The sequence below is a fragment of the Salmo salar genome, chromosome ssa01 (genome assembly GCF_905237065.1).
Source record: "Salmo salar chromosome ssa01, Ssal_v3.1, whole genome shotgun sequence".
NCBI classification, from domain to species: Eukaryota; Metazoa; Chordata; class Actinopteri; order Salmoniformes; family Salmonidae; genus Salmo; species Salmo salar.
Window position 1 is genome coordinate 88,249,990 of NC_059442.1, and position 27,996 is coordinate 88,277,985.

The following is a 27,996-nucleotide window of genomic DNA, read 5'->3' on the forward strand; positions in this document are numbered from 1 at the left end:
TTAAAGAAACTTATACATGTAATTCTGATATGTACCCTAGAGGTCAAAGGTCAAAGTTATGTTGACCTGAGCATTCCGAAAATGTTTCAGATGGATAACTGTAAATCTACGTGTTCCAATGATATATGATTAGAGGGTATATGTGAGCAATAAATTGTTGATTGATATATACGTTGATCGATTACATTGGTTAATTGATTGGTTGATCATGCGAAAATATTTCTGATCATACAATACCACCAGTCCAGATCGCAGCTGCATGCCTGAAGCAGCTGAAAACTACAACTCCCAGAATTCCTTTCACAGGAATAAACACGAAGAAGCGGTAGGTGACTAACGTGTTACTGAGGCTGATTTTGCAAAGTTCCTTTTAAGCGAAGGGATTCAAGTGTACATTGCTAGAATACTAATAAACGAAAGTTAAGATTGCTTTTACAGTGTTGGTGAATGGTAGAATAGATTCGGGGAAACGCATAGCGAGGTTACTGCACTAATACTCTGTTAGCCTGCTAGCTAGCAAGGTAGCAAACTAATGTGTTAATTGTTGAATGCCACTGGATGTGCAATCAGCACTGTTATGTTCGATATTAGAGAAGACATGAAGATTTTGTTTAAAGTATAGAATACACTTCTGATGCAAGGAGCACAGGTCCCCTTTTAACCAATAATGTGATGTCAAATTCAATCTTGCCCCTTTGGTTACAGAGTGCAGCCCCAGGAGCAGTGGTATGACATCACACGAGACAACAAGAAGGAAGCCCTGACTCTAGACTTGAACTGCCTGACATCATTCTCAAAACAGTCCAATCACGTGCCAGAAGACGATGCCTGACCGCTGTGTGGCATATGGGTGTGGCAAGTCGTGGGACGATGGTGTTACTCTGTACAATTTCCCCAACAATGACACAGAGGAGTTTCACAAATGGGAGAAGCAGGTCCAGCGGACACGGAGCAACTGGACCGCCTCGCCGAACTCCCAGCTTTGCTGTGAACACTTCGGTAAGGAGTGTTTTGAAAACAAGCCCTACCCCGTCCTCAAGGCTCTCGCTGCCAAAGGACAGCTGAAGCTGAAGTATGGGGCTGTCCCCACAGTGTTCATACGGCCCCCCTGCACCTCCTGTGAGGGCTTCGGCTGCAGCGTGTGCACCCCCAAAGCTCAGAGACGTGGCGTCCCTGTAGAACCACAGGAATATGACACTGTGAGTCTGTGACCGTTAGTGTTGTGTGTCAGTGTCCACCTGACATTGAGGAAAAAACAGCGCAATACCATACTTTAGTAAACAAGCGGTAGCTTGATAGATTTATAACATAAGGTTGATAATCTGTGATGTTAAAGACAGTATATTTAATAGCTAAAGCACAGTTCCATGTTTCAGAATAGTTCAAATCATACATGACCCTCTCTCTTACCCAACCTTGTTCCTCTCTCTGAAAGGAGGATGTTGAGGGGGGCCCTCTGCAGTCGGATGACACTGACGCAGAGGATGACGATGAAGATGACGACGAAGATGAAGATGATGAAGATGAGATGGATGATTCTTTTGGAGATTACTACTCTGCTCTCACTATAGATGACGGACCGGGTGAGGAAAGACTGTGTTAGCCTGTTGATATAAAGTGAATTAGTTAGCCTGTTGATATCAAGTGAATTAGTTAGCCTGTTGATATCAAGTGAATTAGTTAGCCTGTTGATATAAAGTGAATTAGTTAGCCTGTTGATATAAAGTGAATTAGTTAGCCTGTTGATATAAAGTGAATTAGTTAGCCTGTTGATATAAAGTGAATTAGTTAGCCTGTTGATATAAAGTGAATTAGTTAGCCTGTTGATATAAAGTGAATTAGTTAGCCTGTTGATATAAAGTGAATTAGTTAGCCTGTTGATATAAAGTGAATTAGTTAGCCTGTTGATATAAAGTGAATTAGTTAGCCTGTTGATATAAAGTGAATTAGTTAGCCTGTTGATATAAAGTGAATTAGTCAGCCTGCTAATATAAAATTCCAGGCAAGGATACTCATCATGGATCACCAAAACCACCGATCCTTTCTGTAACATATTCTCATCCTCTTCCCTACACAGTGGTGTGTGAGATGTGTGGCTTCAGCGGGACCAGAGACACCTTCTATTCCAAGACCAAGCGTTTCTGCAGCGTCTCCTGCTCCAGAGCCTACTCCTCCAACTGCAAGAAGTCCTCTATCCTGGCACGACTTCAGGTGAGAGAGAATATCTTTCTGTGTGTTACAGGTGGTGAGGCTAGATGTTTATAGACTTTATACTGTATAGCCTTTTATAAAGCCTTTTATATAGCATCACCCTTGTCTTCACTCAATGTTTTATTTTCTCCAGGGAAAGCCTCCCACCAAGAAGGCCAAGGTGCTGATTAAGACTGCCTGGTCCACCCAGATGGGGAACATGATTGCTTCTCTGGGAAGCAGTCAGGACAACAGCTCCAGCTCTACTGGACAGGATGGTGAGACCACTTGGAGGGCTTTTCCATTGCTGGGGTAGTGGAAAAGCCAAACTTTTAATTTGGCTCTATACTTCAGCATTTTGGATTTGAGAGAAAATGTTTCATATGAGGCGACATTGTCATATCTGTTTTGCGGTTTAGAAATGAAAGCACTTTATGTATCTAGTCTCCCCATTTTGAAGGTGTTATAAGTATTTTGACAATTTCATTTATAGTGTAATAAAGTAGTGAAAGGTTTAAGATTTGGTTCCATATTCCTAGCACACAATGACTTCATCAAGCTTGTGTATCTGCAAACTTGTTGGATTGTTTAACCTTTATTTAACCAGGCAAGTCAGTTAAGAACAAATTCTAATTTACAATGACGGCCTAACCCGTGCGACGCTGGGCCAATTGAATGCTGCTCTATGGGACTCCCAATCACGGATGGTTGTGATACAGCCTGGAATCGAACCAGGGTCTGTAGTGATGCATCTTGCACTGAGTTGCAGTGCCTTAGAACGCTGCGCAACTCGGGAGCCCATTTGCAGTTTGCTTTGGATTATGTTGTGCCCAATAGAAATGAAGGGTAAATAATGTATGATTACGGATAATCATGAATGAATCGTGAAAGATTATGAGTGAGAAAGTCCCCATTAGCTGTTGAAGAGGCAGCAGCTATTCTTCTTGGGGTCCACACAACATAGAACATGACAAAATACACAACACTAATGGACAGGAACGGCAACACACATTTAAACTAAGAACACTACGACTAAAGAACAATATGACAGTTTTTTTTTATAGGAGGAGAAAATAAATACAAATAAATAATACTGAGAATAATGTGTGAGTGTGTGTGTACACGTTATTCCTTGAGTATTTTATATATATATATATATATCACACTACCGTTCAAAAGTTTGGGGTCACTTAGAAATATCCTTGCTTTTCAAAGAAAAGCAAATTGTTTTGTCCATTAAAAACATACACTTGATCAGAAATACAGTGTAGACATTGTTAATGTTGTAAATGACTATTGTAGCTGGAAATGGCTTTTTTAAATATTTTTTTATTATTATTATTATTTTTTTATTATGGAATATCTACATAGGTGTACAGAGGCCCATTATCAGCAACCATCACTCCTGTGTTCCAATGGCATGTTGTGTTAGCTAATCCAAGCTTATCATTTTAAAAGGTTAATTGATCATTAGAAAACCCCTTTACAATTATGTTAGCACAGCTGAAAACTGTGCTAAGCAATAAAACTGGCCTTCTTTAGACTAGTTGAGTATCTGGGGCATCAGCATTTGTGAATTCGATTACAGACTCAAAATGGCCAGAAACAAAGAACTTTCTTCTGAAACACGTCAGTCTATTCTTGTGCTGAGAAATGAAGGCTGTTCCATGCGAGAAATTGCCAAGAAACTGAAGATCTCATACACCGCTGTGTACTACTCCCTTCACAGAACAGCGCAAACTGTCTCTAACCAGAATAGAAAGAGGAGTGGGAGGCCCCGGTGCACAACTGAGAAAGAGGACAAGTACATTAGAGTGTCTAGTTTGAGAAACAGACGCCTCACAAGTCCTCAACTGGCAGCTTCATTAAATAGTACCCACAAAACACCAGTCTCAACATCAAGAGTGAAAAGGAGACTCCAGGATGTTGTCCTTCTAGGCAGAGTTGCAAAGAAAAAGCCATATCTCAGACTGGCCAATTAAAAAGAAAAGATTAAGATGGGCAAAAGAACACAGACACTGGACAGAGGAACTCTGCCTAGAAGGCCAGCATCCCGGAGTCACCTCTTCACTGTTGACGTTGAAACTGGTGTTTTGCGGGTACTATTTAATGAAGCTGCCAGAATTAAGTGTACATTGACAATATTAGTTAAAACATCACACCATTGCAGCCAGGAAGAAGAATCCTCTCAATCATTATATGTAAGTTACAAGAGGGGAAACATTTAGTTCCTTTCTGAGACAGACCTGTGTTAGTTCTCCCTTTTCCCCTTGTCATATAGCTGCAGCAACAGGAAACTTTGACTGGGGTGCTTACCTGGAGAAGGCAGGCTCTCTTGCTGCTTCAGTGGCCTGCTTCAGACATGCAAGTCTTCCTTTGCACTTATTAAAATACTATCCTATTTCATTTTAAAGTTGCGTAGCAATAAATTGCTTTCTTTATTCTACTGGTGAAGCAACGTTGCCGCTGTTCCCCTCCATTCCACCCCTGCAGGCGCCGCTCTGTGCCCAGTGGGATGACATCACAGTGAGGTTAAAGGTAGAGGTCCTGAACACTAGTGCCATCCTGCCCAGTAAAGTGTATTGGATCGCCAGCATCATCCAACTTGCAGGTCAGCCAAATACTCTGAAACTGATTGATGGGACATCTAAAAATGTCACCCTATTCCCTATATAGTGCACTACACAGGGATCAAGGTTCAATTTAGGAGGCATCCTGAGACATCAAACAATTTTGTTGTTGTTGTTGTTATGGACTGCATGTTAGTTTACCTCTTCCTCCCTCTGTTTTCCAGGCTATAAAGCTCGGTTGAGGTACGAGGGCTTTGAGGAGGACAGCAGCCAGGACTTCTGGTGCAGCCTGGGTTCTGGAGACATGTACCCCATCGGATGGTGTGCCATGACCGGCAAGCTGCTGGTGCCACCACAGGGTGAGTGACCTCCACAGGTATAGAGTACTATAGGTCTAAAAGTTTTAGTTAACATTTCTGTAAAAAAAAAAAAAATTGTGGGTAATGAGATCCCTTTTTTTAAGCAGTATCTGAAGAAGTGCAACAATTTGATTACACTTACAAAAAAAAGTGGGTTTATTAAATGTTTTGCTAGTGGATAAATACAGTGCATTCAGACCCCTTGACTTCTTCCACATTTTGTGGAAGTGTTGTACTATCACTTGTATTTTAGTGTATGTTGGGGATGTTGAGAGTGGGTGGGTTATGTTGGCAATATCCAAAGATTCTTGTGCTCTGTTTCTCTAAAGGATTTTAGTTTATTTATTTATTATTTTATTTTTTTCATGTAGCTTCTCTCTCAATCTCTCTTCCTCATTTTTCTTCATTTGACTTCTCCTCTTATAAGGGTTCATGTCTAGTTCAACAACAAGTCAGGATGGTATTTTGGGGCTTCCAGTCAGACTGGTGACATGGAACATTCGCAGGTTGTGGAGGGCAAATTAAGAGCTCCAGAGTATTTTCACATCTGAATACTGATAGGTGCGTTTCTTGAAGAAATGCAATATGTGTTAACAACCATACTAGATTGCGTAAAGCATGGTTTGGACTGGTTTTTCCATTCTAATTTTAACGGCAAAGCCAGGGAAGTCGCAATAGTGATTCACAAACGAGCACAGTTTTCACCCTCTCAGATCATTTCAGATCTTGGAGGACATTATACAATAGTTAGTGGACACTCTTCCAGACCCCTGTAGTACTTACAAATGTTTACGCCCCTAACTGGGATGACACTAGATTTAAGACATCTCTTTTAGCCTCTCTCCCTAATCTTGACACCCACTGCCTCATCTTCGGCGGGGTCTTTAACTATGTTATTGAACCATGACTCGACCGGTCTAATCCCAGAACTGTTACTCCTTCCAGGATGGCAAAAGCTCTTTCTACATTCACGACCCAAATGGGTTGTGTTTATCCATGGCGCTTCCTCCACCCGGTCACAAAAGACTTCTACTTTTCTCATGTTTATCAAGCCTACTCACCCATAGACTACATTTTTTTTTAGCGCCCTTCTCCCCTCAGTTAAAACTACAGAATATTCTGCTATAGTAATTTCGGACCATTCCCTCCCACATTCTGGACTTAGCTCTTACTCCGAACGCAAAAAACAGTTGACTTGGAGATTTAACACGGCCCTATTGTCTAACAAAGAATTCTGTAACTTTTTATTTCAACCAACATAAATGTATTCATTCAAAGGAATACAAATAACAACACCTCATCCTCTCTTCTTTGGGAGACTTTCAAAGCTGTATTACGGGGAAAGATCATTTCTTATAATGCTCATTATGTCAAACAAACAACTGAAACGTCAAGAACTGCTGGACTCAATCCTGGCAATAGACCGCCAGTATTAAACTTCACCATCCCCTGAATTATACGCAGAGAGGATAAAACTTCAAAGTGAATTTAATCTGCTTTCCACTGATAAAGCAGAGTTTCTGTTGCAACAAACAAAGGGGACGTACTACGAATATGGTGACAAGGCCAGCCGCCTTTTGGCACACCAACTTAAACGCCAGTCAGCATCTCAGTTATATAACTCTTCCTGTAATCTTACAAGTGATCCTCTAATATTTTATTCAAGTTTTGTGTCATTTTATTCTAACCTCTACAAATCCGAAACCCCATCAGATATTACGGCTATGGACAACTTTTTAAATAAATTGGATATTCCATTCATTTAGTAAGGACATCAGTGAAGTTCTGGACAACCCTCAATATCTCGATGAGATAACAAAGGGTCTAAAGTTAATGCAAAGTGGCAAGGCCCCAGGCCCTGATGGCTTCCCAATCGATTATTCAAAATAATTCGCAGATCAACTCGCCCCATTACTATTAGATGTGTTCACCGACTCGTTATCACAGGGCTCTCTCCCCACAACGCTAACTCAAGCCTCCATATTACTTATACTCAAAGATAAAGATCATTTCACTTTTGAGCTCTGATGTTAAACTATTAGCTAAGGTTCTAGCATGCCGGTTGGAACCCTGCCTCCAGGATGTCATATCTGATGATCAAATGGGTTTCATCAAAGGGCGACAACTGTTTTCCAATGTACGTCGTCTTTTGAACATTTATAATCTCTCCTTCTCTCTCCAGACCCCCAAATTGTTGTTTCTCTTGATGCTTTCGACCTGGTGGAGTGGGATTATTTATTTCAGTTTTGATAAGATTTGGTTTTGGGTCCAATTTCATCTCATGGATACGTCTGCTCTATTCTGCTCCTACGGCTAGCGTACACACCAACTCTCAACATTCAAATACTTTCGCCTCTCCAGAGGGACCCGTCAAGGGTGCCCTATGTCCACACTCCTTTTTGCACTTGCAATAGAACTGCTTTCCTTGGCCTTAAAATGATTCACTGGAATCCACCGAGCTGGTGAAGAACACAAAGTGTCACAGTACGCAGATTATCTACTATTATATATCACTAACCCTGTGAACTCTGTCGAAAACATAATGCATATTTTAAAAACATTTGGATCATTCTCAGGTTACAAATTGAACTTTCAGGAAAATGAACGTTTTCCCATCAACCCCACTGCCTTTACGTCTGTCGCCGTCTGGTTTTTCCTATTGAGGTGTGAATATAATGACAACAAAGAGTCAAAGTATTGGAGTGGCCATCACAAAGCCATGACCTCAATCCTATAGAAAATGTGTGGGCAGAACTGAAAAAGTGTGTGCGTGCAAGGAGGCCTACAAACCTGACTCCTTTTACACCAGCTCTGTCAGGAGGAATGGGCCAAAATTCACCCAACTTATTGTGGGAAGCTTGTGAAAGGCTACCCTAAACTTTTGACCCAAGTTAAACAATTTAAAGGCAAAGGATGGCTACTTTGAATTAAGAATCAAAAATATATTTTGATTTGTTTAACACTTTTGTTGGTTACTACATGATTCCATGTTTTTTCATAGTTTTGATGTTTTCTATTATTCTACAATGTAGAAAATAGTAAAAATAAATAAAAACCCCTGAATGAGTAGGTGTCAATTTTTGACTGGTACTGTATGTATACATATGTGCGTATATTTATTATTTCCAATTGTACGTTTTATTTAATTTGTATATGTATGCTGCTTTTGTTAAGGGGAGGTGTTTCAGTAAGTATAAGGGGATAAAAGGATGTACCTGTTCAAGTTGTAATTTATGTTTCTTTATATTGCCAATAAAAATATGTATACATTTTTTTTTTTTTTTTTATAAAAAGTAATGCTACTCGAAACAAAAAGCTATGAGACTCGAAATTGAGCTCAGGTGCATCCTGTTTCCATCTAGATGTTTCTCAAACTTGATTGGAGTCCACATGTGGTTAATTCAATTGATTGCGTTCAACACCATAGTGCCCACAGAGCTCATCACTGAGCTAAGGACCCTGGGACTTAATACCTCCCTCTGCAACTGGATACTTGACTTCCTGACGGGCTGCCCCCAAGTGGTACAGGTACACGTCTGCCACGCTGACCCTCAACACTGGAGCCCCTCAAGGGTGCATGCTTAGTCCTGTACTCTCTGTTTACCCACGACTGTGTGACCAAACACGACTCCAACAACATCATTAAGTTTGCTGACGACAACAGTGGTAGGCCTGATTACCGACAACGATGAGACAGCCTATAGGGAGGAGGTCAGAGACCTGGCAGTGTGGTGCCAGGACAACAACCTCTCCCTCAATGTGAGAAAGACAAAGGAGCTGATTGTGGTCTACAGGAAAAGTTGGGCCGAACAGGCCCTCATTAACATTGACGGGGCTGTAGTGGAGCTGGTTGAGAGTTTCAAGTTCCTTAGTGTCCACATCACCAACAAACTATCATGGTCCAAACACACCAAGACAGTTGTGAAGGGGGCACGACAACACATTTTCCCACCTCAGGAGACTGAAAAGATTTGTCATGGGTCCCCAGATCCTCAAAGTTCTACAGCTCCACCATCAGGAGCATGACCTGACCGGTTGCATCACGGGCTGGTATGGCAACTGCTCATTATCTGACCTTGAAGGCGCTGAAAAACGGTAGCAGAGAGAACATTCTATGACTAGGGTGACTGGAGTCTAAAGAGGGTAGTGCATACATCCCAGTACATCACTGGGGCCCAGTTCCTGCCATCCAGGACCTATATACTAGTCGGTGTCCAAAAAATTGTCAAAGACTCCAGTCACCCAAGTCATAGAATGTTCTCTCTGCTACTGCATGGCAAGCAGTACCGGAGTGCCAAGTCTAGGACCAAAGGGCTCCGTAACAGCTTCTACCCCCAAGCCATGAGACTGCTGAACAATTAATCAAATGGCTACCCGGACTATTCACATATCTATGCATAGTCATTTTTACCAGTACCTACGTGTACAATTAACTTACCTGTACCCCCAGCACATTGACTCTGTACCGGTACCCCCTGTATATAGCCTCGTTATTTTATCGTTTTACTTTTTATTATTTTTTTACTTAAGAAAATATTTACCAAATAAACTGAACTCTTTCTTGAACTGCATTGTTGGTTAAGGGCGTGTAAGTAAGCATTTCACGGTAAGGTCTGTTGTGTTCGGCACATGACAAATAAAGTTTGATTTGACATGATTTGGATAGGCACACCTGTCTATAAAAGTCCCACAGTTGACAGTGCATGTCACAGCAAAAATCAAGCCATGAGGTCAAAGGAATTGTCCATAGAGCTCAGAGACAGGAATGTGTTGAGGCACAGATCTGGGGAAGGGTTCCAAAAAATGTCTGTAGCATTGAAGGTCCCCAAGAACACAATGGCCTCCATTCTTAAATGGAAGAAATTTGGAACCAACAAGACTCTGCTTAGAGCTGAGAAAACAAGATTCTCTGGTCTGATGAAACCAAGATTTAACTCTTTGGCCTGAATGCCAAGCGTCATGTCTGGAGGAAACCTGGCACCATCCCTACGGTGAAGCATGGTGGTGGCAGTATCATGCTGTGGGGACGTTTTTCAGCGGCAGGGACTGGGAGACTAGTCAGGATCGAGGGAAAGATGAACGAAGCAAGGTACAGAGGGAAACTTGATGAAAACCTGCTCCAGAGCGCTCAGAACCTCAGACTGGGGCGAGGGTTCACCTTCCAACAGGACAACGCAGGAGTGGTTTCGGGACAAGTCTCAATATCCTTGAGTGGCCCAGCCAGTGACCTGAAAATAGCTGTGCAGCGACACTCCCCATCCAACCTGACAGAGCTTGAGGATCTACAGAGAAGAATGGGAGAAACTCCCCAAATACAGGTGTGCCAAGCTTATAGCGTCATACCCAAGAAGACTCGAGGCTGTAATTGCTGCCAAAGGTGCTTCAACAAAGTACTGAGTAAAGGGTCTGAATACTTATGTTAATGTAATATTTCAGTTTTTTATATTTTATAAATTTGCAAACATTTCTAAAAAAAACAGTTTTTGCTTTCTCATTATGGGGTATTGTGTTTAGATAGATGAGAAAAAACAAACAATTTAATCAATTTTAGAATAAGACTGTAACGTAACAAAACGTGGAAAAATTGAAGGGGTCTGAATAGTTTCCGAATGCACACTATTGGTTGTGTGTCCCTTTTCTAGCTGTGCACCAGAACATCTCTGACTGGAAGGAGTACCTGATGAACCGACTGGTTGGAGCCAGAACTTTGCCTGTGGACTTCTATATGAAGGTAACACTTGTGTCAGACATACTTTTTCTTTGTGGTAGAACCAACCAAATTACCACATCTCTCCACCACCGCCCCTTGTCTCTGTAATGGCCTTCCCTTCTCTCTGCATGTGTCTCCCCCCTCCTCTCTCTCTCTTTTCTCCTTTCTCCCTCTCAGCTGGCAGAGAGTATGAAGTGTCCGTTCCGTACTGGCATGCGTGTGGAGGTGGTGGACCGCACTCTGGTGAGCCGGACACGGCTGGCAGTGGTGGACACTGTAACCGGAGGCCGCCTAAGACTGGTCTATGAGGACGGGGAACAGGAGGCCAAAGGGGAGCCCCTCTCTGACGTCTGGTGCCACATGTGGAGTCCCCTTCTGCACCCAGTGGGCTGGTCCAGCAAAGTGGGCCACGTCATCAAACCGACTGGTACGGGATTAAACCAACTGGTGCACGGTGGGGGGGGGGTTGTTTTCTATGTTGATAATATGAAACGTTTTTCCACAGATGTTGACCACCCAACATTCCGTAAGGTGTACTGTGACAGCGTCCCCATGCTGTTTAAGAAGGTCAGTGTACAGACTGATCACATTAATTAATGTCTATCTATAGCTCATTTGTTGATGGTTTGACTAACACCAGAGGAGTCTGCAAAAGAAGCGCTGTGTTTCTGCATGCCACAATGGCTTATTTCATGACTGGACTTTTATAACACAGTTATGCCTCTCTATGACTCCCCCACAGCCCAGGACTGTGTACATGGAAGGAGGCTTCTTTGAGGTGGGAATGAAGCTGGAGGCCATCGACCCTGTAAACCTGGGCAACATCTGTGTGGCCACTATACACAAGGTAATGATTGAGAGGATTTTCATTCTTGGCTGCAATGCTGTGATGTTTTAACTAATATTGTCTATGTACACTTAATTTGGCTCTATACTCCAAATATTTTGGACTTGATATTAAATGTTTTATATGATGTAAAAGAACAGAATGTCACCTTTTATTCGAGGGTATTTTCAAACATATGTTTTACGGTTTAGAAATGAAAGCAGCATGTATCTAGACCCTCCATTTGAAGGTGTCATAACCTCTTGAGGATACCCTAGGATAGGGGGCGCCACAGCGCATTTTGAAAAAAATTAGTTCCCATTTTCAACGGCCTACTAATCAAACTCAGAAGCTAGGACATGCATATACTTATTATATATGGATAGAAAACACCCTAAAGTTTCTAAAACTCTTTGAATGGTGTCTGTGAGTATAACAGAACTCCTATGGCAGTCAAAACCCCGAGACCGATTGAAACAGGAAGTGGAATTCAGATTTGTGGACTCGACTTCTCATCTTTCCCTATTAATCACACCGTTAACAATGGTTCAGTGAGCACTTCCTATTGCTTCCACTAGATGTCGCCAGTCTTTTCACAGTGGTTTGAGCCTTATACAGTCGAAACTCAGTGAATGAGACACGTTGGAAATTGGTCACAGGGGATGGGCCATCACCATTATGACGCCGGCGGCCATGTCTACCCCCACCTTTGTAAACGGTTTGAAACACAATGAAATCATCCCCCTCGAATCTTATTGGCTCTCTTGGTGTTACAGGCCCTGAAGATTAATGTTTTACAACGTTTGACATGTTTGAACGAACCTAAATGGGAAAAAAAACGTTTTATTTCGAAACGGCTGTGTATTTGCGCCCGGCAGAGTATTTGGATACAGCATTCAGACGCGCTAACAACAGAAAGCTAATGGAACATAAATGATGGACTTTTTCGACCGAAAATACATCTGTTGTGGACCTGGGATTCCTGGAAGTGCTTTCTGATGAAGACAACTAAAGGTAGGCGATTATTGACAATATTATACAAGATGAGATGTGACATGCGATTGTTCCAAGATGGCGCCGAGCTCGGTTTATTAGCTCATTTTCTGTGTATCGCATCTCCTTTTATCGCAAAGTGTGATTACCCAGTAAAGTTAATTTAAAATCTGGTATGACAGGTGTTCTCAAGAGATATTCATCTATAAATGTTAGATTGACAATATAAATTTACAAAATCGTTTTCGAATAGTAATAAATGGAATTATGCGCTGTTTCCCGGGACGCATTTGAGGGGAAAATAGTCAACGTTACGCGCCGATGTAAAATGCTGTTTTTATATATAAATATGACCTTTATTGAACAAAAGAATGCATGCATTGTATAACATGATGTCCTAGGTGTGTCATCTGATGAAGTTTGTAAAAGGTTAGTGCTGCATTTAGCTGTTTTTTGGTTATTTGTGATGCAAGTGGTTGGTCGGAAAATGGCTATGTTGCTGCTTTTTACGATGGACTCATCTAACATAATCTAATGATTTGCTTTTCCTGTAAAACCTTTTTGAAATCGGACGACGTGGGTCGATTCAGGAGAGGTGTATCTATAAAAAATAAAAAATAACTTTAAAAAAAAAACGGATTTTTTTTTTAATGCTAATTGGCGATATGATTTTACGCTGAAGAGGAAGTATTTGCACAAATGTACTTATAGTGTATTAAAGTAGGGATTAAAATTGATTTAATTGTAATTTTTTGTCAACGATCTACACAAAATGCTTTCAAAGGAAGATGATTATAACAGTTGAAAAAAGAAATTCAGTTGTAACAGTTGTAAAAAAGTGTTCAGTTGTAAAAAAAAAAAGTGTTCTATCTTGATTTAGATAATTATTCAACCCCCTGAGTCAATGCATGTTAGAATGCCCTTTGGCAGTGATTACAGCAGTGAGTCTTTCTGGGTAAGTCTCTAAGATCTTTGCACACCTGGATTATACAATATTTGCACATTCTTTAAAAAACAAGTTGGTTATTGATCATTGCGAGACAGTCATTTTCATGTCTTGTCATAGATTCTAAAGCTGATTTTAAGTCAGAACTGTAACTCAGCCACTCAGGAACATTCGATGATGTCTTGGTAAACAACTCCACTGTAGATTTGGCCTTGTGTTTTAGGTTATTGTCCTGCTGAAATGTGAATTTGTCTTCCAGTGTCTGTTGGAAAGCAGACTGAACCAGGTTTTCCCGAAGGATTTTGCCTGTGCTTAGCGCTATTCCATTTATTTGTATCTTAAACTCTCTAGTCCTGGCTGATGACAAGCATACCCATAACATGATGCAGCCACCACCATGCTTGAAAATATAAAGAGTGGTACTCGGTAATGTGTTGTGTTGGATTTGTCCCAAACATAACTTTCTTTTCAAGACATGAAGTTAATTTATTTTCCACAGTTTCTGCATTATTACTTCAGTGCCTTATTGCAAACAGGTTGCATGTTTTGGAATATTTTTATTCTGTACAGGCTTTCCTTTTCACTCTGTCATTTAGGTTAGTATTGTGGAGTAACTCAAATGTTGATCCATCTTCATTTTCCTCGTATCGTAGCCATTAAACTCTGTAACTGTTTAAAAGCAGGGTTTCCCTAATTCGGTCCTGGGGACCCCAAGGGGTTCACGTTTTGGTTTTTGACCTAGCACTACTCAGCTGATTGAAATAATGAACTCATTATCAAGCTTTGATTATTTAAATCAGCTGTGTAGTGCTTTAATAGCTTCTTCTGTCCAACAAACTTGTGATTCAACCTGTTTTTTTTTGGTTGATTTATTTATTTTTATTTCACCTTTATTTAACCAGGTAGGCCAGTTGAGAACAAGTTCTCATTTACAACTGCGACCTGGCCAAGATAAAGCAAAGCAGTTTGACAAAAACAACAACACAGAGTTACACATGGGATATACAAATGTACAATCAATACAATAGAAAATCTGTACATAGTGTGTGCAAATGAAGTAAGAAGGTAAGACAATAAATAGGCCAACAGTGGCGAAGTAATTACAATTTAGAAATGTACACTGGAATGATATATGTGCCGATGAGGATGTGCAAGTAGAAGTACTGGTGTGCAAAAGAGCAGAAAAACAAATGTGGGGATGAGGAAGGTAGTTGGTTGGATGGGCTATTTACAGATGGGCTGTGTACAGCTGCAGCAATCGGTAAGCTGCTCTGACAGCTGACGCTTAAAGTTAGTGAGGGAGAAATAAGTCTCCAACTTCAGTGATTTTTGCAATTTGTTCCAGTCATTGGCAGCAGAGAACTGGAAGGAAAGGCGGCCAAAGGAGGTGTTGGCTTTGGGGATGACCAGTGAAATATACCTGCTGGAGCGCGTGCTACGGGTGGGTGTTGCTTTGGTGACCAGTGAGCTGAGATAAGCCGGAGATTTACCTAGCAAAGACTTATAGATGACCTGGAGCCAGTGGGTTTGGCGATGGATATGTAGTGAGGGCCAGCCAACAAGAGCATACAGGTCGCAGTGGTGGGTAGTATATGGGGCTTTGGTGACAAAATGGATGGCACTGTGATAGACTGCATCCAATTTGCTGAGTAGAGTGTTGGAGGCTATTTTGTAAATGACATCGCCAAAGTCAAGGATCGGTAGGGTAGTCAGTTTTATGAGGGTATGTTTGGCAGCATGAGTGAAGGAGGTTTTGTTGCGAAATAGGAAGCCGATTCTCGATTTAATTTTGGAGATGCTTAATGTGAGTCTGAAAGGAGAGTTTACAGTCTAGCCAGACACCTCGGTATTTATAGTTGTCCACATATTCTAAGTCAGAACCGTCCAGAGTAGTGATGCTAGTCGGGCAGGCAGGTGCGGGCAGCGATCGGTTGAAGAGCATGCATTTAGTTTTACAATTATTTAAGAGCAGTTGGAGGCCACGGAAGGAGTGTTGTATGGTGTTGAAGCTCGTTCGGAGGTTTGGTAACACAGTGTCCAAAGAAGGGCCAGATGTATATAGAATGGTGTCGTCTGCCTGGAGGTGGATCAAAGAATCACCCGCAGCAAGAGCAACATTTTTTATATATACAGAGAAAAGAGTCAGCCCGAGAATTGAACACTGTGGCACCCCCATAGACTGCCAGTGGTCCGGACAATAGGCCCTCCAATTTGACACACTGAACTCTATCTGAGAAGTAGTTAGTGAACCAGGCGAGGCAGTCATTAGAGAAACCAAGGCTGTTGAGTCTGCCGATAAGAATACGGTGATTGACAGAGTCAAAATCCTTGGCCAGGTCGATGAAGACGGCTGCACAGTACTGTCTTTTATCGATGGCAGTTATAATATCGTTTAGGACCTTGAGCGTGGCTGAGGTACACGGTCAGTTGCTGCGGGGGGTGCGGAGTTGTTGCCTGGGTTTGGGATAGCCAGGTGGAAAGCATTGCCAGCCGTAGAGAAATGCTTATTGAAATTCTCAATTATCGTGGATTTATCAGTGGTGAAAGTGTTTCCTAGTCTCAGTGCAGTGGGCAGCTGGGAGGATGTTCTCTTATTCTCCATGGACTTTACAGTGTCCCAAAACTTTGTGGAATTAGTGCTGCAGAATGCAGATTTCTGTTTGAAAAGCTAGCCTTTGCTTTCCTAACTGACTATGTGTATTGGTTCCTGACTTCCCTGAAAAGTTGCATATCGCGGGGACTATTCGAAGCTAGTGCAGTACGCCACAGGGTGTTTTTGTGCTGGTCAAGGGCAGTCAGGTCTGGACTGAATCAGGAGCTGTATCTGTTCTTAGTTGTAAATTTTTTGAAAGGGGCATGCTTATTTAAGATGGTGAGGAAAGCACTTTTAAGGAACAACCAGGCATCCTCTACTGACGGGATGAGGTCAATATCCTTCCAGGATACCCGGGCCAAGTCGATTAGAAAGGCCTGCTCGCAGAAGTGTTTTAGGGAGCGTTTGACAGTGATGAGGGTGGTCGTTTGACTGCGGACCCACTACGGACGCAGGCAGTGATCGCTGAGATCCTGGTTGAAAACAGCAGAGGTGTATTTAGAGGGCAAGTTGATCAGGATGATATCTATGAGGATGCTCTTATTTTACGGATTTGGGGTTGTACCTGGTAGGTTCCTTGATAATTTGTGTGAGATTGAGGGCATCTAGCTTTGATTGTAGGATGTCCGGGGTGTTAAGCATATCCCAATTTAGGTCACCTAGCAGTACGAACTCTGACGATAGATGGGGGGCTATCAATTCACATATGGTGTCCAGGGCACAGCTGGGAGCTGAGGGGGGTCTATAACAAGCGGCAACAGTGAGGGACTTATTTCTGGAGAGATGGGTCTTTAAAAGTAGAAGCTCGAACTGTTTGGGTATAGACCTGGATAGTATAACAGAACTCTGCAGGCTATCTCTACAGTAGATTGCAATTCCGCCCCCTTTAGCAGTTCTGTCTTGACGGAAAATGTTGTAATTGGGGATGGAAATTTCTGAATTTTAATTTGCCTTCCTAAGCCAGGATACAGACACAGCTAGGACATCTGGGTTGGCGGAGCGTGCTAAAGCAGTGAATAAAACAAACTTAGTGAGGAGGCATCTGATGTTAACATGCATGAAACCAAGGCTTTTACGATGCTGGGGGCTACAGGGCCTAGGTTAACCTCTACATCACCAGAGGAACAGAGGAGGAATAGGATAAGGGTGCGGCTAAAGGCTATAAGAACTGGTCGTCTAGTGCGTTGGGGACAGAGAATAAAAGGAGCAGATTTCTGGGCGTGGTAGGATAGATTCAGGGCATCATTTACAGACATGATGTGAGTACAGTGGAGGTAAACCTAGGCATTGAGTGACGATGAGAGCGGTTGCGTCTCTGGAGGCACCAGTTAAGCCACGTGAGGTCTCCGCATGTGTGGAGGGTGCGACAAAAGAGCTATCTAAGACATGTAGGGTGGGGCTGGGGGCTCTTTAGTGAAATAAAACAATAACTAACCTAAACAGCAGTAGACAAGGCATATTGACATTGGGGAGAGGCATGAGTAGCCGAGTGATCATAGGGTCCAATGAGCAGCATTAGGTGAGTCAGGGAGACGTTCGGTAGTCGCTACTACGCTAGGCGAGCTGGAGACACGGTGATTCAGAAAGCTAGTGGGCCGTGGCCAGCAGATGGATCTTCGGTGACGTCACAACGGAAAAGCCTGTTGAAACCACCTCGGACGATTACGTCGGCAGACCAGTCGTGATGATCGGCTGGGCTCCGTGATGGCAATAAAGGGTTCAGGCCAATTGGCAAAAGAGGTATTGTAGCCCAAGAATTAGCTGGTATACCTCTTCGGCTAGCCAGGAGATGGGCCTAGCTCGAGGCTAGCTCAAGGCTAACTGCTGCTTACTTCGGGACAGAGACGTTAGCCAGGAGTAGCCACTCGGATTTCAGCTAGCTAGCTGCAATGATCCGGTGTAAAGGTCCAGAGCTTGCTGTAGGAATCCGGAGATGTGGTTGAGTAAAAACAGTCTGATATGCTCTGGGTTGATATCGCGCTGTGCAGACTGGCAGGTATTGACCGAGCTGAGGCTGGCTGGTGTCAGAGTTAACAGTGAAGACACCTAGCAGTGGCTAACTGACTACTAGCTAGTTAGCTGGCTAGCTTCTGATGGGGGTTCCGGTTCTAAAGTATAAAAATAGCAGATCCGTACCACATTGGGTGAGGCGGGTTGCAGGAGAGTATATTCAGTCCGTAGATGGAAATTGAGATTAAAATATATACGAAATATATATATAAAAAAAACAAGGAAAACTATTATTTACACGGGACAAGACAAAACACACGTCCGACTGCTACACCATCTTGGATTACCTTGAAATGGAGTCTAGTAGCAAGGTAACTGTTGTAACTCTCTCGCTCTATCTCCCAGGTGCTGTTGGATGGCTACCTGATGGTGGGCATTGATGGCACAGATGGGTCGGGTGATGGGTCTGACTGGTTCTGCTACCATGCTTCCTCCCATGCCATCCTACCCAAGGGATACTGCCAGAAGCACAACATACAGCTCACACCACCCCCTGGTAATACCCTACACTCTCTCTACTCTCTCTCTACTCTCTCTCTCTCTCTCTCTCTCTCTCTCTCTCTCTCTCTCTCTCTCTCTCTCTCTCTCTCTCTCTCTCTCTCTCTCTCTCTCTCTCTCTCTCTCTCTCTCCCCTACTCTCTCTCCCCTACTCTCTCTCTCCCTTACTCACTCTCTCTCTCCCCTACTCACTCTCTCTCTCTCCCCTACTCTCTCTCTCTCCCCTACTCTCTCTCTCTCTCCCCAACTCTCTCTCTCTCTCTCCCCTACTCTCTCTCTCCCCAACTCTCTCTCTCTCTCTCTCCCCAACTCTCTCTCTCTCTCTCTCCCCAATCTCTCTCTCTCCCCTACTCTCTCTCTCTCCCCTACTCTCACTCTCTCTCCCCTATTCTCTCTCTCCTACTCTCTCCCCCACTCTCTCTCTCCTCTACACACGCTCCTCTACTCTCTCCCCTCTGCTCTTTCTTTTCCTCTTTCTTGTTGCTCTGGTTTACTGTTTTGGGCAAACACCACCTGTTTGGTGAATCTGTAATAAGAATTAAGTGAGTGGTTCCCCATGCAGTGTCATATCCCTTATACCGGTGGCATATTCATCTTTTCTACCAGGCTATGACTGGAAAACCTTCTCCTGGGCAAAATACCTTGAGGAGAAGGGAGCCAGAACAGCGCCAGCACAGCTCTTCAACACGGTAACTCAAAGCTGTTTATATACCCAGTGTCATACAGGTAGGTACCCAGTCTCCAGTATATGGACTTATGAGAAGCTATTGGTACTGAGAGAGGTTTGGAAACACTGTTCTAATTCTGGTTCTATGGTGTGTGGGCGGGCGTGACTGCGTGTATCCTACAGGACGGCTCAGGTCACGGCTTCACTCAGAAAATGAAGTTGGAAGCTGTGGACCTGATGGAGCCGTGGCTGGTGTGCGTGGCCACCGTGAGGCGCTGTGTGGGCCGGCTGCTGCTGCTGCACTTTGATGGCTGGGAGCCAGACTTTGACCAGTGGGTGGACGTTCAGTCACCAGACATCTACCCTGTGGGCTGGTGCGAGGTCACGGGATACCAGCTCCAGCCACCCATTGGACCAGGTAAGAACTGAGGACTCAGCAGCTTGGTCTCATAGACTAGACATAACATAGTAAATTCAAATCTGAGACACTCAAATGCGTATGATATGTTACGTTTGGTATGGTCCATAAGATAGGTTACTTAAGGCAAATCGAAATGTGTTTGGTCGGGGTGGATGGGTGGGCATATAAGGCGAATGTCTAGCAACCCAAAGGTTGCCTGTTCAAATCGCTTCACAGGCAACTTTGGAACTTTTTCCGTCTACTCCTGGGTCCAGGTTGGACCGAGGGATGGACGGCACTAACACACACACACCCGCTGTTTGGTGTTGATGCTTTGAGTGCCGTTTGTTTGACATGTTTGTGTTCTCTCCTTTTCGTAGATCCTGTTGCAAGTCGCAAGAAACACAAGCCTATGGGGAAAAAGAGTACGTCCTCCCAAAACCATCCCACACCACAGATACTAACTAAAACAGATAACCCACTTTTAGATTCAACCATGCAACTCAATGTTTTCCTCTGTTGTAACTCTCTCTCTTTGCACGTTCCAGAGAAAAGGATGGTGAAGAAGAAACTGGCAAACCTCATCTCCAAGAACCGCCCCCCAAGACGTCCGAGCCAACAGTCTGAACCTGAGGCCGGAACCCCACAACAGTCTGAACCTGAGGCCGGAACCCCACAACAGTCTGAACCTGAGGCCGGAACCCCACAACAGTCTGAACCTGAGGCCGGAACCCCACAACAGTCTGAACCTGAGGCCGGAACCCCACAACAGTCAGACCACACATCTCTCACACAGCAGATTAAGGCTGAACCTGAGGAGCAGGAGAGTGAGTAGACACACATCCTGTAATGACTTCCATTCCAGCCATACCAGATGTAGTTGATAACTTGGAAGAGAGAGAACATAGAGATGATTATTGAATGCCTTTCACTTTTCTTAATTGCTCACTGTGTTTGTCCTCTCGCTCTCTCTCCAGTCATAGCAGTGAAGGTGGAGGAGGTGGAGACCCCCATCGCACCGACCCTGCCAGAGGCCCCGGTCCCTCCATCCTCCCTGGGGGGGGTCAAGCAGGAGCCACAGGGAGAGGACCAGCAGAAAGCGGAAGCAACAGACAGAGGTGGAACCGATGGAACGTTGAGACTCACTGAAATTGATATACCCTAATACAATTATCCAAACTGACAGTAGATTAATGTCTGTGGTTAACTTCATTCTACACCATCACAGCCTTAAATCACTACACTACTGATCGCTGTGGAGCACCTGAACCTGAAGATCAGATGAGTCTGTTGAGCTGAGCTGGTCCCACTTCTGAACATTCTCAGCTCTGGAGCTGAATAAAACTGTTCCAGTTTAACAGAAAGGCCAGTACTGTGACACCCGTTAAGGACATTCTTTCACACGTTGAATAACAAACACCCAGTCGATGTTGTTGTATAATGTTTATTTGTTTTATATCCAGATTCCTTTTCGTTGTTGTATATACTATCCTGAATTAAAGTACTTCAGTGAACTGGTTGCTCTGAGTGTCTGTGGGAATTATGACCTTCCTTCACGTTTCACATTTTACTGACTAAACTAGGATCTGCTATGAAACACATGCGCTACCACACACCGAGACAGTAGAGTTATGTACTGGTAGGAACCTAGCTTTGAGCTGTTTATTATGCCAAACTTTTTCCACACTGAACAAGAATCTCACTTGACAAAATTGTTCATTCTTTATTTCTATCTCCGTAACATTCAAAAATGTTTTCAAAGTGGGTAAAAGAAAGTGCAATTACAACGTACTATATGTCATTAATGGCCATTAGAGTGAGTGTTCGTACAGTGGAATGTGGAGATTGGGAAGTAAATGTTAGAGCTCCCTACAGTTTGGTTTTCACTAGCAAGCATCAGCATAGCGGACTAAATCTCATAATGTAACATTTTAAAATGTTAGTATGAATTCAGAACATTTTCAACAGGAAGCCACTCAATATAGAAATAACATACAGTATAATCCTGGTGTTAAAGAAAAGTTTCAACACTATTGAAATTCTACATCTTTTTCTACCCTCTTCAGAATAGCATCCGTCTATGAAGACCCCTGTGTGTCTGTCTTAGTATGTGTTGGTCTGTTCTGTGTTGAGTTGTGCATATCTACAGAAGTCAAAGCCTTGAGGGAGACAAGTGAGGCACATCCTCGACTGTTACATCTCCTCACCTGTAGTTACGTGTAATAGTTATAGCTCCCTCTAGTGACAGCTATGTGCAATCAAACCACCTTGCTTCTCTTGGTGGTTTTCTTGGCGACGGTGGGCTTTGGGGTCTGAATCTTGCGAGTTTTGGTTTTCACCACCTTGACCTGTCTGGGGGCATTGAGGTGGGCAGGTTTGGGTTTGGTGGACTTGGGGGGTTTGGAAACCTTCGGGAGGGGGGCAGAGGGCAGGCTTTCCCCTCCAGGGCAGGACTTGAAGACGTGGACGTCCTTGACCCTCAGGCCTCGCAGCTCAGGTGGGTGGACACAGGTGGCCCGGACCTTCAGGTTCACCTTCTCAATCCACCTGAGGCAAAGAGAGTTAGGCTTTAACAAAGGCATTGTCATGTATGTTGAGTACAGCATATTTCTGAGTGGCCATTAATACATGATTGTGTGTTTACAGATTGTATGAGAGGGTGAACATGAGTGGGTTACAGCACGTGTGTACATGAGCGAGGAAGAAAGAGGGGGAGTTTGCAAGCATGTATCAGTGTGTGTATGTAATAGAGAGAGCATAATGTGCGAACGTGGTACATGCGTAGCGGCAGCAGGGGGCAGTCACACAACAGAGGGTTCTCTGCCAGGTTGATGACCTCCAGGCCCGTCAGAGGGTTGAAGTCAGGCACCTCCTCTAGCTGGTTCCCCTCTAGGTATAGACTCCTCAGACCAGCACCCAGCCCTGCCAGAGAGTCCTTAGACATCTGCAGGAGAACCACAAAACACAGGTGTGTAATGGGGAGGGAATAGGAGAGAAGAGAAACGAGCATACGAGATACGCGAAAACTAGGAGAAAGTAGAGGAGTGACAGGAAAACCACAGATGTACTGGCATGTAAATATATCCCCTCACCTTCTCCAAACCCATGCCGTCCAAATACAGATCCTTCAGTGCCCTAGCTAATGGCTGGAAAGCATGCGGTCCAATCCAGCGAATGGGATTCCCAGACAACCGTAACTCTCCCAGGTTGCCTGTCTTCGCTAACGCATCACTGGGAACCTCCTTGAGCTTGTTCCCTCCCAAGTGAAGAGTGTCGAGGTCGGGGGCCGGGTCAAATGCCCTGGGGGCCACACCATTGATGAAGTTGGAGGTCAGATAGAGCCCCCTCAGCTTCTCCGCCCCATTCAGGATCCCTGGCTCCAGCTTGGCGATGGAGTTGTTTTCCATGTGAAGGGCCAGCAGGCCAGGCAGCAGCTTGAAGGCCCCCTTGGGGAAGACTGTGAATTTGTTCTTCTCCAAGTGGAGGTAGGTGAGCTGAGGCATGCCCTTGAAGGCGTCGGGGTTGAGGGAGTCAAGCTCATTCTCGGAGAGGTAAAGGTAGACCAGCCCTTTCATGCCATGGAATGCACCAGGCTCCACCTCCACAATCTTACAGCGCTGTAGATGGAGGGAGACTACCTTGGCAACGCCGGGAAAACTGTTGGCAGGGATGTAGTGGAAGTGGTTGCCCCGCAGGTCGAGGAGGCGCGTGTCGGGGGAGAAGCCGAGGGGGACTTTGGTGTGGCCGCGGTTCTCACAGGAGGAGTGGTGTGTCTCACCCTGAGGGGAACAGTGGAGGACAGGAGGGTATGGATAAGGGAGGACAGGAGGGTATGGATAAGGGAGGACAGGAGGGTATGGATAAGGGAGGACAGGAGGGATGGGTAAGGGAGGACAGGAGGGATGGGTAAGGGAGGACAGGAGGGATGGGTAAGGGAGGACAGGTAAGATGGATAAGGGAGGACAGGAGGGATGGATAAGGGAGGACAGGAGGGGTGGATAAGGGAGGACAGGTGGGATGCATAAGGAAAGACAGGAGGGATGGATAAGGAAGGACAGGTAAGATGGATAAGGGAGGACAGGAGGGGTGGATAAGGGAGGACAGGTGGGATGCATAAGGGAGGACAGGCGGGATGGATAAGGGAGGACAGGAGGGATGGATAAGGGAGGACAGGCGGGGTGGATAAGGGAGGACAGGTGGGATGCATAAGGGAGGACAGGCGGGATGGATAAGGGAGGACAGGAGGGATGGATAAGGGAGGACAGGAGGGGTGGATAAGGGAGGACAGGTAGGATGCATAAGGGAGGACAGGTGGGATGGATAAGGGAGGACAGGTAGGATGGATAAGGGAGGACAGGAGGGGTGGATAAGGGAGGACAGGAGGGATGGATAAGGGAGGACAGGTGGGATGCATAAGGGAGGACAGGCGGGATGGATAAGGGAGGACAGGAGGGGTGGATAAGGGAGGACAGGAGGGTATGGATAAGGGAGGACAGGCGGGATGGATAAGGGAGGACAGGAGGGATGGATAAGGGAGGACAGGCGGGATGGATAAGGGAGGACAGGAGGGATGGATAAGGGAGGACAGGTGGGATGGATAAGGGAGGACAGGTGGGATGGATAAGATAGAAGAGAGAGGGTTTGGTGAGGTAAATACATTTTAGGATGGCAAGCTCATAACCCATATCAAAATCTCAGCATCCCCCTCTCTCACCTCACAGGCACAGTTGGCAGGACACTTGACCTTGTTGATGGGCTCGGGGGTGGGGGGCGACATCACCCTGGTCTGCTCCTCAAACTCAGCCTTCAGCATGGCCTCCTGGCTCTGGCAGCGCAGGTCCCGGGGGTGGATGGCCTCCAGGTTCTCCCCAGAGAAGTGAGCCGGTCCCCCGCAAGCCCCCATCAGCTTCACCTTCTTCCGGATGCCCCACTCCCTCAGCGGCAGCAGGTAGCAGTTGCAGTAGATGGGGTTTCCAGACAGGTTAAGGCGGGCCAGCTTGGGGGAGGCTGGAGTGAAGGGCTGGAGTACACGGAGCTGGTTGTGGCTGAGGTCCAGGTGGGTGAGAGAGGGGGACAGTGACACGGCCGTGTGGGACAGGTCCTGCAGGGACATGTGGTCCATGAAGAGGTGTGTGAGTTTGTTCATGGAGACAGTCTCCTCACCCAGGAAGGTCATGGGGTTGAAACTGAGGTCCAGACGGGTCACCTCTGGGAGTCTGGAGAGAGGGAACAGAGAGAGAAAGCAGAAAGACAGAGCGAGAGAGAGAGGAATGAGGAATGGATGGTTGGTTGGTAGAATAGGCCTTTATGGTTCCTGGAAAAAGGGTGGTGTAGTGTATGTCAGGGAAGAGATAACACAACCATCATACCTGGTCATGGTCTCAGTAGGAAAGAACTGCAGCTCGTTGTGGTCGAGGCTGAGGCGCGTGAGGGTGAACAGGCCTGCGAAGGCCTCAGTGGCCATGTAGTTAACAGAGTTGTGGCTAAGGCGTAGCCACTTTATGTTCTGCAGGCCCTGGAAGGCCATGTTGGGGATATAGGTGAGCTGGTTGTGGGTGAGGGAGAGCAGGTTGAGGAACCCCAGCTGAGAGAAGGCCCCTGGCTGGATCTCCTCCACTCGGTTACGGTCAATCAGCAGCTGCTTCAGTGAGGAGAGACCGTCAAACGACTCCTGGAGATGGGAGAGGAGAGAGAGTGGGAGGAAGGGGGAATGAGAGGGAGGGGAGAGAGTGGCGGAAAGACAAAGAGAGAGAGAGAGAGAGATAAAGGGAAAATGAGATGAAGAAAGAGAGTGTGGAGCTTTTCATTTTCAATACCAAGTTCCCCCAGAAACATAGTCAAACCACAGAAACAGTCACATATAACACGGTGCGAATATCTCTTACCTGATAGAGGATCTCCATGTTGTTGTTGGCCAGGTTGAGGAAGACGAGACGGCCCAGAGCACGGAACGCCCCCTCCTTCACGGTGCGGAGATTGCAGCGCTGCAAGGACAGGTGTGTCAGGTACGGCGTGTGTTTGAACGAACCTGATGGCAGCTCCTGGATGTAGTTGCTTTTCAGATCCAGTTTCACTGTGATCTGATGGTGGGAAGGGATTGATAATGATTGAGATTTGTTTAATATGATTTTGTTACTCAACCTGTATTCCCCCCGGCTGCACGTTTTGGTTTTTGCCCTAACCCTAAACGCAAAAAACAAAATGGCCGCCCAGGGGGGGGGCCCCAGGACATGGTCTGGGAAACCCTGCTGTATTCAAACAGGTTGCCCCTTGAATTGTAATCATTAGGTCTTACTTCATAAAATCCAGAATTTCAATGAGTCAGTCACATGGGGTTTAGGCTTACCTCGTCGATTGTGGGAGGCACCTCTGTCAGGTTTTTGTTGACACAGGTAACAGTGAGTGAGATTTGGTCACATATGCACTCCTTTGGGCACTTGCCAAGGTGCGCCCCCGGGATGGCCAAGAGTAGTATCAGCAGAGACCTCAAGGCTGCGGGGCAGTCCATCGAATACATCTGGAAAATCAAAGGAGATTCAACTGGCTGCGCAAATATTATTCTACTACAAGATAAACAAAGTTGACAGCCATTCCGCTTGTTGGGGGCCTATTCCATATCCCATGTAGACCTATATGTTTTAGAGAGTCTCAGTCTTATCCCTTTATCGAGTTAATCCAATTTCTCAACCCGTCTTTTTTTCGGATTAGAGTAATTTGGGCTATTTGCTTTCTCAAGTCTTTGCTAGTATGCGTCGGTTTTCGCCGGTCTACATTCCACGGCTTAATTATCAACTCGGTGAGACGCATCTCGATTTGAAAAGCCGTTTCACACCTCGCCGCGTTAAAACTATCTAAATACATGTATTTAAATGTGGTCCAACAACTCCAATTACGCATACGGTTAATCCATTCGTAAAACTATATAAATACGTATTTATTCAATAGCCTACATAAGATAATAGTTATAATGTACCTATATGCTAAAGTAGCCTAACTGAATATATGGGTAGCGCAACTAAAAAATGGAACAATTCTCAAACCTGCCCAATCACATGCGTCACCAGATTCAGACTGTGAGAAAATGTATTTAGAGGGTAGGCCTAATAGCCAATAATAGCAAGAATGGCATGAATCCCAATGTTTCTCCTAGTTTCATAATGGAAATTCACTAATTGAAAGTGTTTTTCCACATCTAAAGACAGTATTTCAATGATAGCCTACAGACACAAGTTAAGCTATTTCATCACAATGAAAACGTTATCACCTTGTAGTCTACCTGAACCAAAACAATTCACTAAGTTTGGAAATATGGGTTTGGGAGATTGTCCCTACCTGAAACGAGGAAAGTTTCCAGATAAATCCAACCAAAACTATGTAATCCTTGTTGACCACTAGCCTACTTGTTACTACTTAGCAATTGAAAAACTGTTTTAACACTTTTCAAAGTTGTCTCCATCTACAATGATCATAGACCGTTGTGAATTTTGAGTGAAAGAGAGAGTTGTGAGAGAGGGGGGAGAAATAAGAGACGGTGGAATTTCCTAGGGCAAAGCCTGTGTGTCAGTGTCCCCCCGGGGATAAGCAGTTTAGACCGCAGTTGAGCTGGCACGCCGGCTGCGCACAAAGACGCGCAGTGTATTCACCGCTGGGCACAGGACTCACCGCTGCCGAGTGTCTCCTGTAAATAAACCAGGAGGAATGGGGGAATACATTTCCCTTTATTGGTTTCCTACCGTTACCTGACTATTCCACGACAACTTTCCCACGTCTCTGTCTTTTTTTAATTAGGTGTAGGCTGACTGAAAATCATGACACTGTATTTGACCCATTCTGTCCAATCTCTAGAAGTTATTTAAGTCCGAAAGTTTTTTTTCCATTATTAATATATGATCAATATATTAGGTCTCAACACAAAGTCGACGCTTCATTCTAACGCAACCTAGGCAGCATCTCTCCACCATTTTCCGTTTACTCACTCTCGCTCCGTATTTGTGTTCCTGTTATTCAGCTCCAGTTCTTTGTACTGCCGTTTATTCTCTCACGGTCCCTGGTCTCTCTCCCTGCTCTTCCCCTGGCTGTACCTCATCCAAAATAAACTTCATTATCCCTCCATTCACTCTGACCCCGTCTTTCGATTCATTTCTCGTGAGTTTCAAAGTGCGCAGTAGAGCTGCGCCTCAGGGGATGTATAAACAGTATGCATATCGCCTAGCTACTGTACGGCTTCTATATGG

The 27,996-nt window shown here is 44.7% G+C and overlaps 2 protein-coding genes across 5 annotated transcripts; one reads left to right on the forward strand and one right to left on the reverse strand.

Annotated features, from left to right (window-relative positions):
• The first annotated feature begins 250 nt into the window (after nucleotides 1-250).
• l3mbtl2 (L3MBTL histone methyl-lysine binding protein 2) lies at nucleotides 251-21,276 on the forward strand. Of its 3 annotated transcripts, none has more exons than XM_014208001.2 (18): nucleotides 251-325; nucleotides 706-1,199; nucleotides 1,436-1,583; nucleotides 2,078-2,211; nucleotides 2,345-2,468; nucleotides 4,472-4,554; nucleotides 4,684-4,801; nucleotides 4,985-5,119; nucleotides 10,762-10,850; nucleotides 11,007-11,256; nucleotides 11,335-11,396; nucleotides 11,572-11,676; nucleotides 18,543-18,693; nucleotides 19,302-19,384; nucleotides 19,546-19,780; nucleotides 20,143-20,187; nucleotides 20,311-20,589; nucleotides 20,740-21,276. In XM_014208001.2, the coding sequence occupies exons 2-18, from the start codon at nucleotides 825-827 to the stop codon at nucleotides 20,925-20,927; spliced, it is 2,604 nt and encodes an 867-aa protein (XP_014063476.2). In that variant the 5' UTR covers nucleotides 251-325; nucleotides 706-824; the 3' UTR covers nucleotides 20,928-21,276. The 3 variants fall into 3 exon arrangements, with proteins under 3 accessions (XP_014063476.2, XP_014063486.2, XP_014063495.2); XM_014208011.2 differs by lacking the exon at nucleotides 251-325 and adding an exon at nucleotides 502-521; XM_014208020.2 differs by lacking the exon at nucleotides 251-325 and having other exon boundaries at nucleotides 710-999.
• chadlb (chondroadherin-like b) lies at nucleotides 21,191-27,954 on the reverse strand. Of its 2 annotated transcripts, none has more exons than XM_045723882.1 (8): nucleotides 27,739-27,954; nucleotides 26,109-26,279; nucleotides 25,648-25,842; nucleotides 25,132-25,433; nucleotides 24,477-24,978; nucleotides 22,855-23,541; nucleotides 22,540-22,706; nucleotides 21,191-22,309 (listed from the first exon to the last, which is right to left on the reverse strand). In XM_045723882.1, exons 2-8 carry the CDS (start codon nucleotides 26,277-26,279, stop codon nucleotides 22,021-22,023), a joined length of 2,313 nt encoding a protein of 770 aa, XP_045579838.1. In that variant the 5' UTR covers nucleotides 27,739-27,954; the 3' UTR covers nucleotides 21,191-22,020. The 2 variants fall into 2 exon arrangements, with proteins under 2 accessions (XP_045579838.1, XP_045579840.1); XM_045723884.1 differs by lacking the exon at nucleotides 27,739-27,954 and adding an exon at nucleotides 27,095-27,359.
• Nucleotides 27,955-27,996: the final 42 nt, after the last annotated feature.

What these genes read in the sequence shown, in the direction of transcription:
- l3mbtl2 (XM_014208001.2), top strand. Translation starts at nt 825, where the DNA reads ATGCCTGACCGCTGTGTGGCATATGGGTGTGGCAAGTCGTGGGACGAT. An exon ending in CACTATAGATGACGGACCGG is followed by an intron (nt 1,584 to 2,077) that starts GTGAGGAAAGAC and finishes TTCCCTACACAG; the next exon opens with TGGTGTGTGAGATGTGTGGC. An exon ending in CAGCATCATCCAACTTGCAG is followed by an intron (nt 4,802 to 4,984) that starts GTCAGCCAAATA and finishes TCTGTTTTCCAG; the next exon opens with GCTATAAAGCTCGGTTGAGG.
- chadlb (XM_045723882.1), bottom strand. Translation starts at nt 26,279, where the DNA reads ATGTATTCGATGGACTGCCCCGCAGCCTTGAGGTCTCTGCTGATACTA. An exon ending in CTGCCAACTGTGCCTGTGAG is followed by an intron (nt 23,542 to 24,476) that starts GTGAGAGAGGGG and finishes TGTTCCCCTCAG; the next exon opens with GGTGAGACACACCACTCCTC. An exon ending in CCCCTGCTGCCGCTACGCAT is followed by an intron (nt 22,310 to 22,539) that starts GTACCACGTTCG and finishes TCTTTGCCTCAG; the next exon opens with GTGGATTGAGAAGGTGAACC.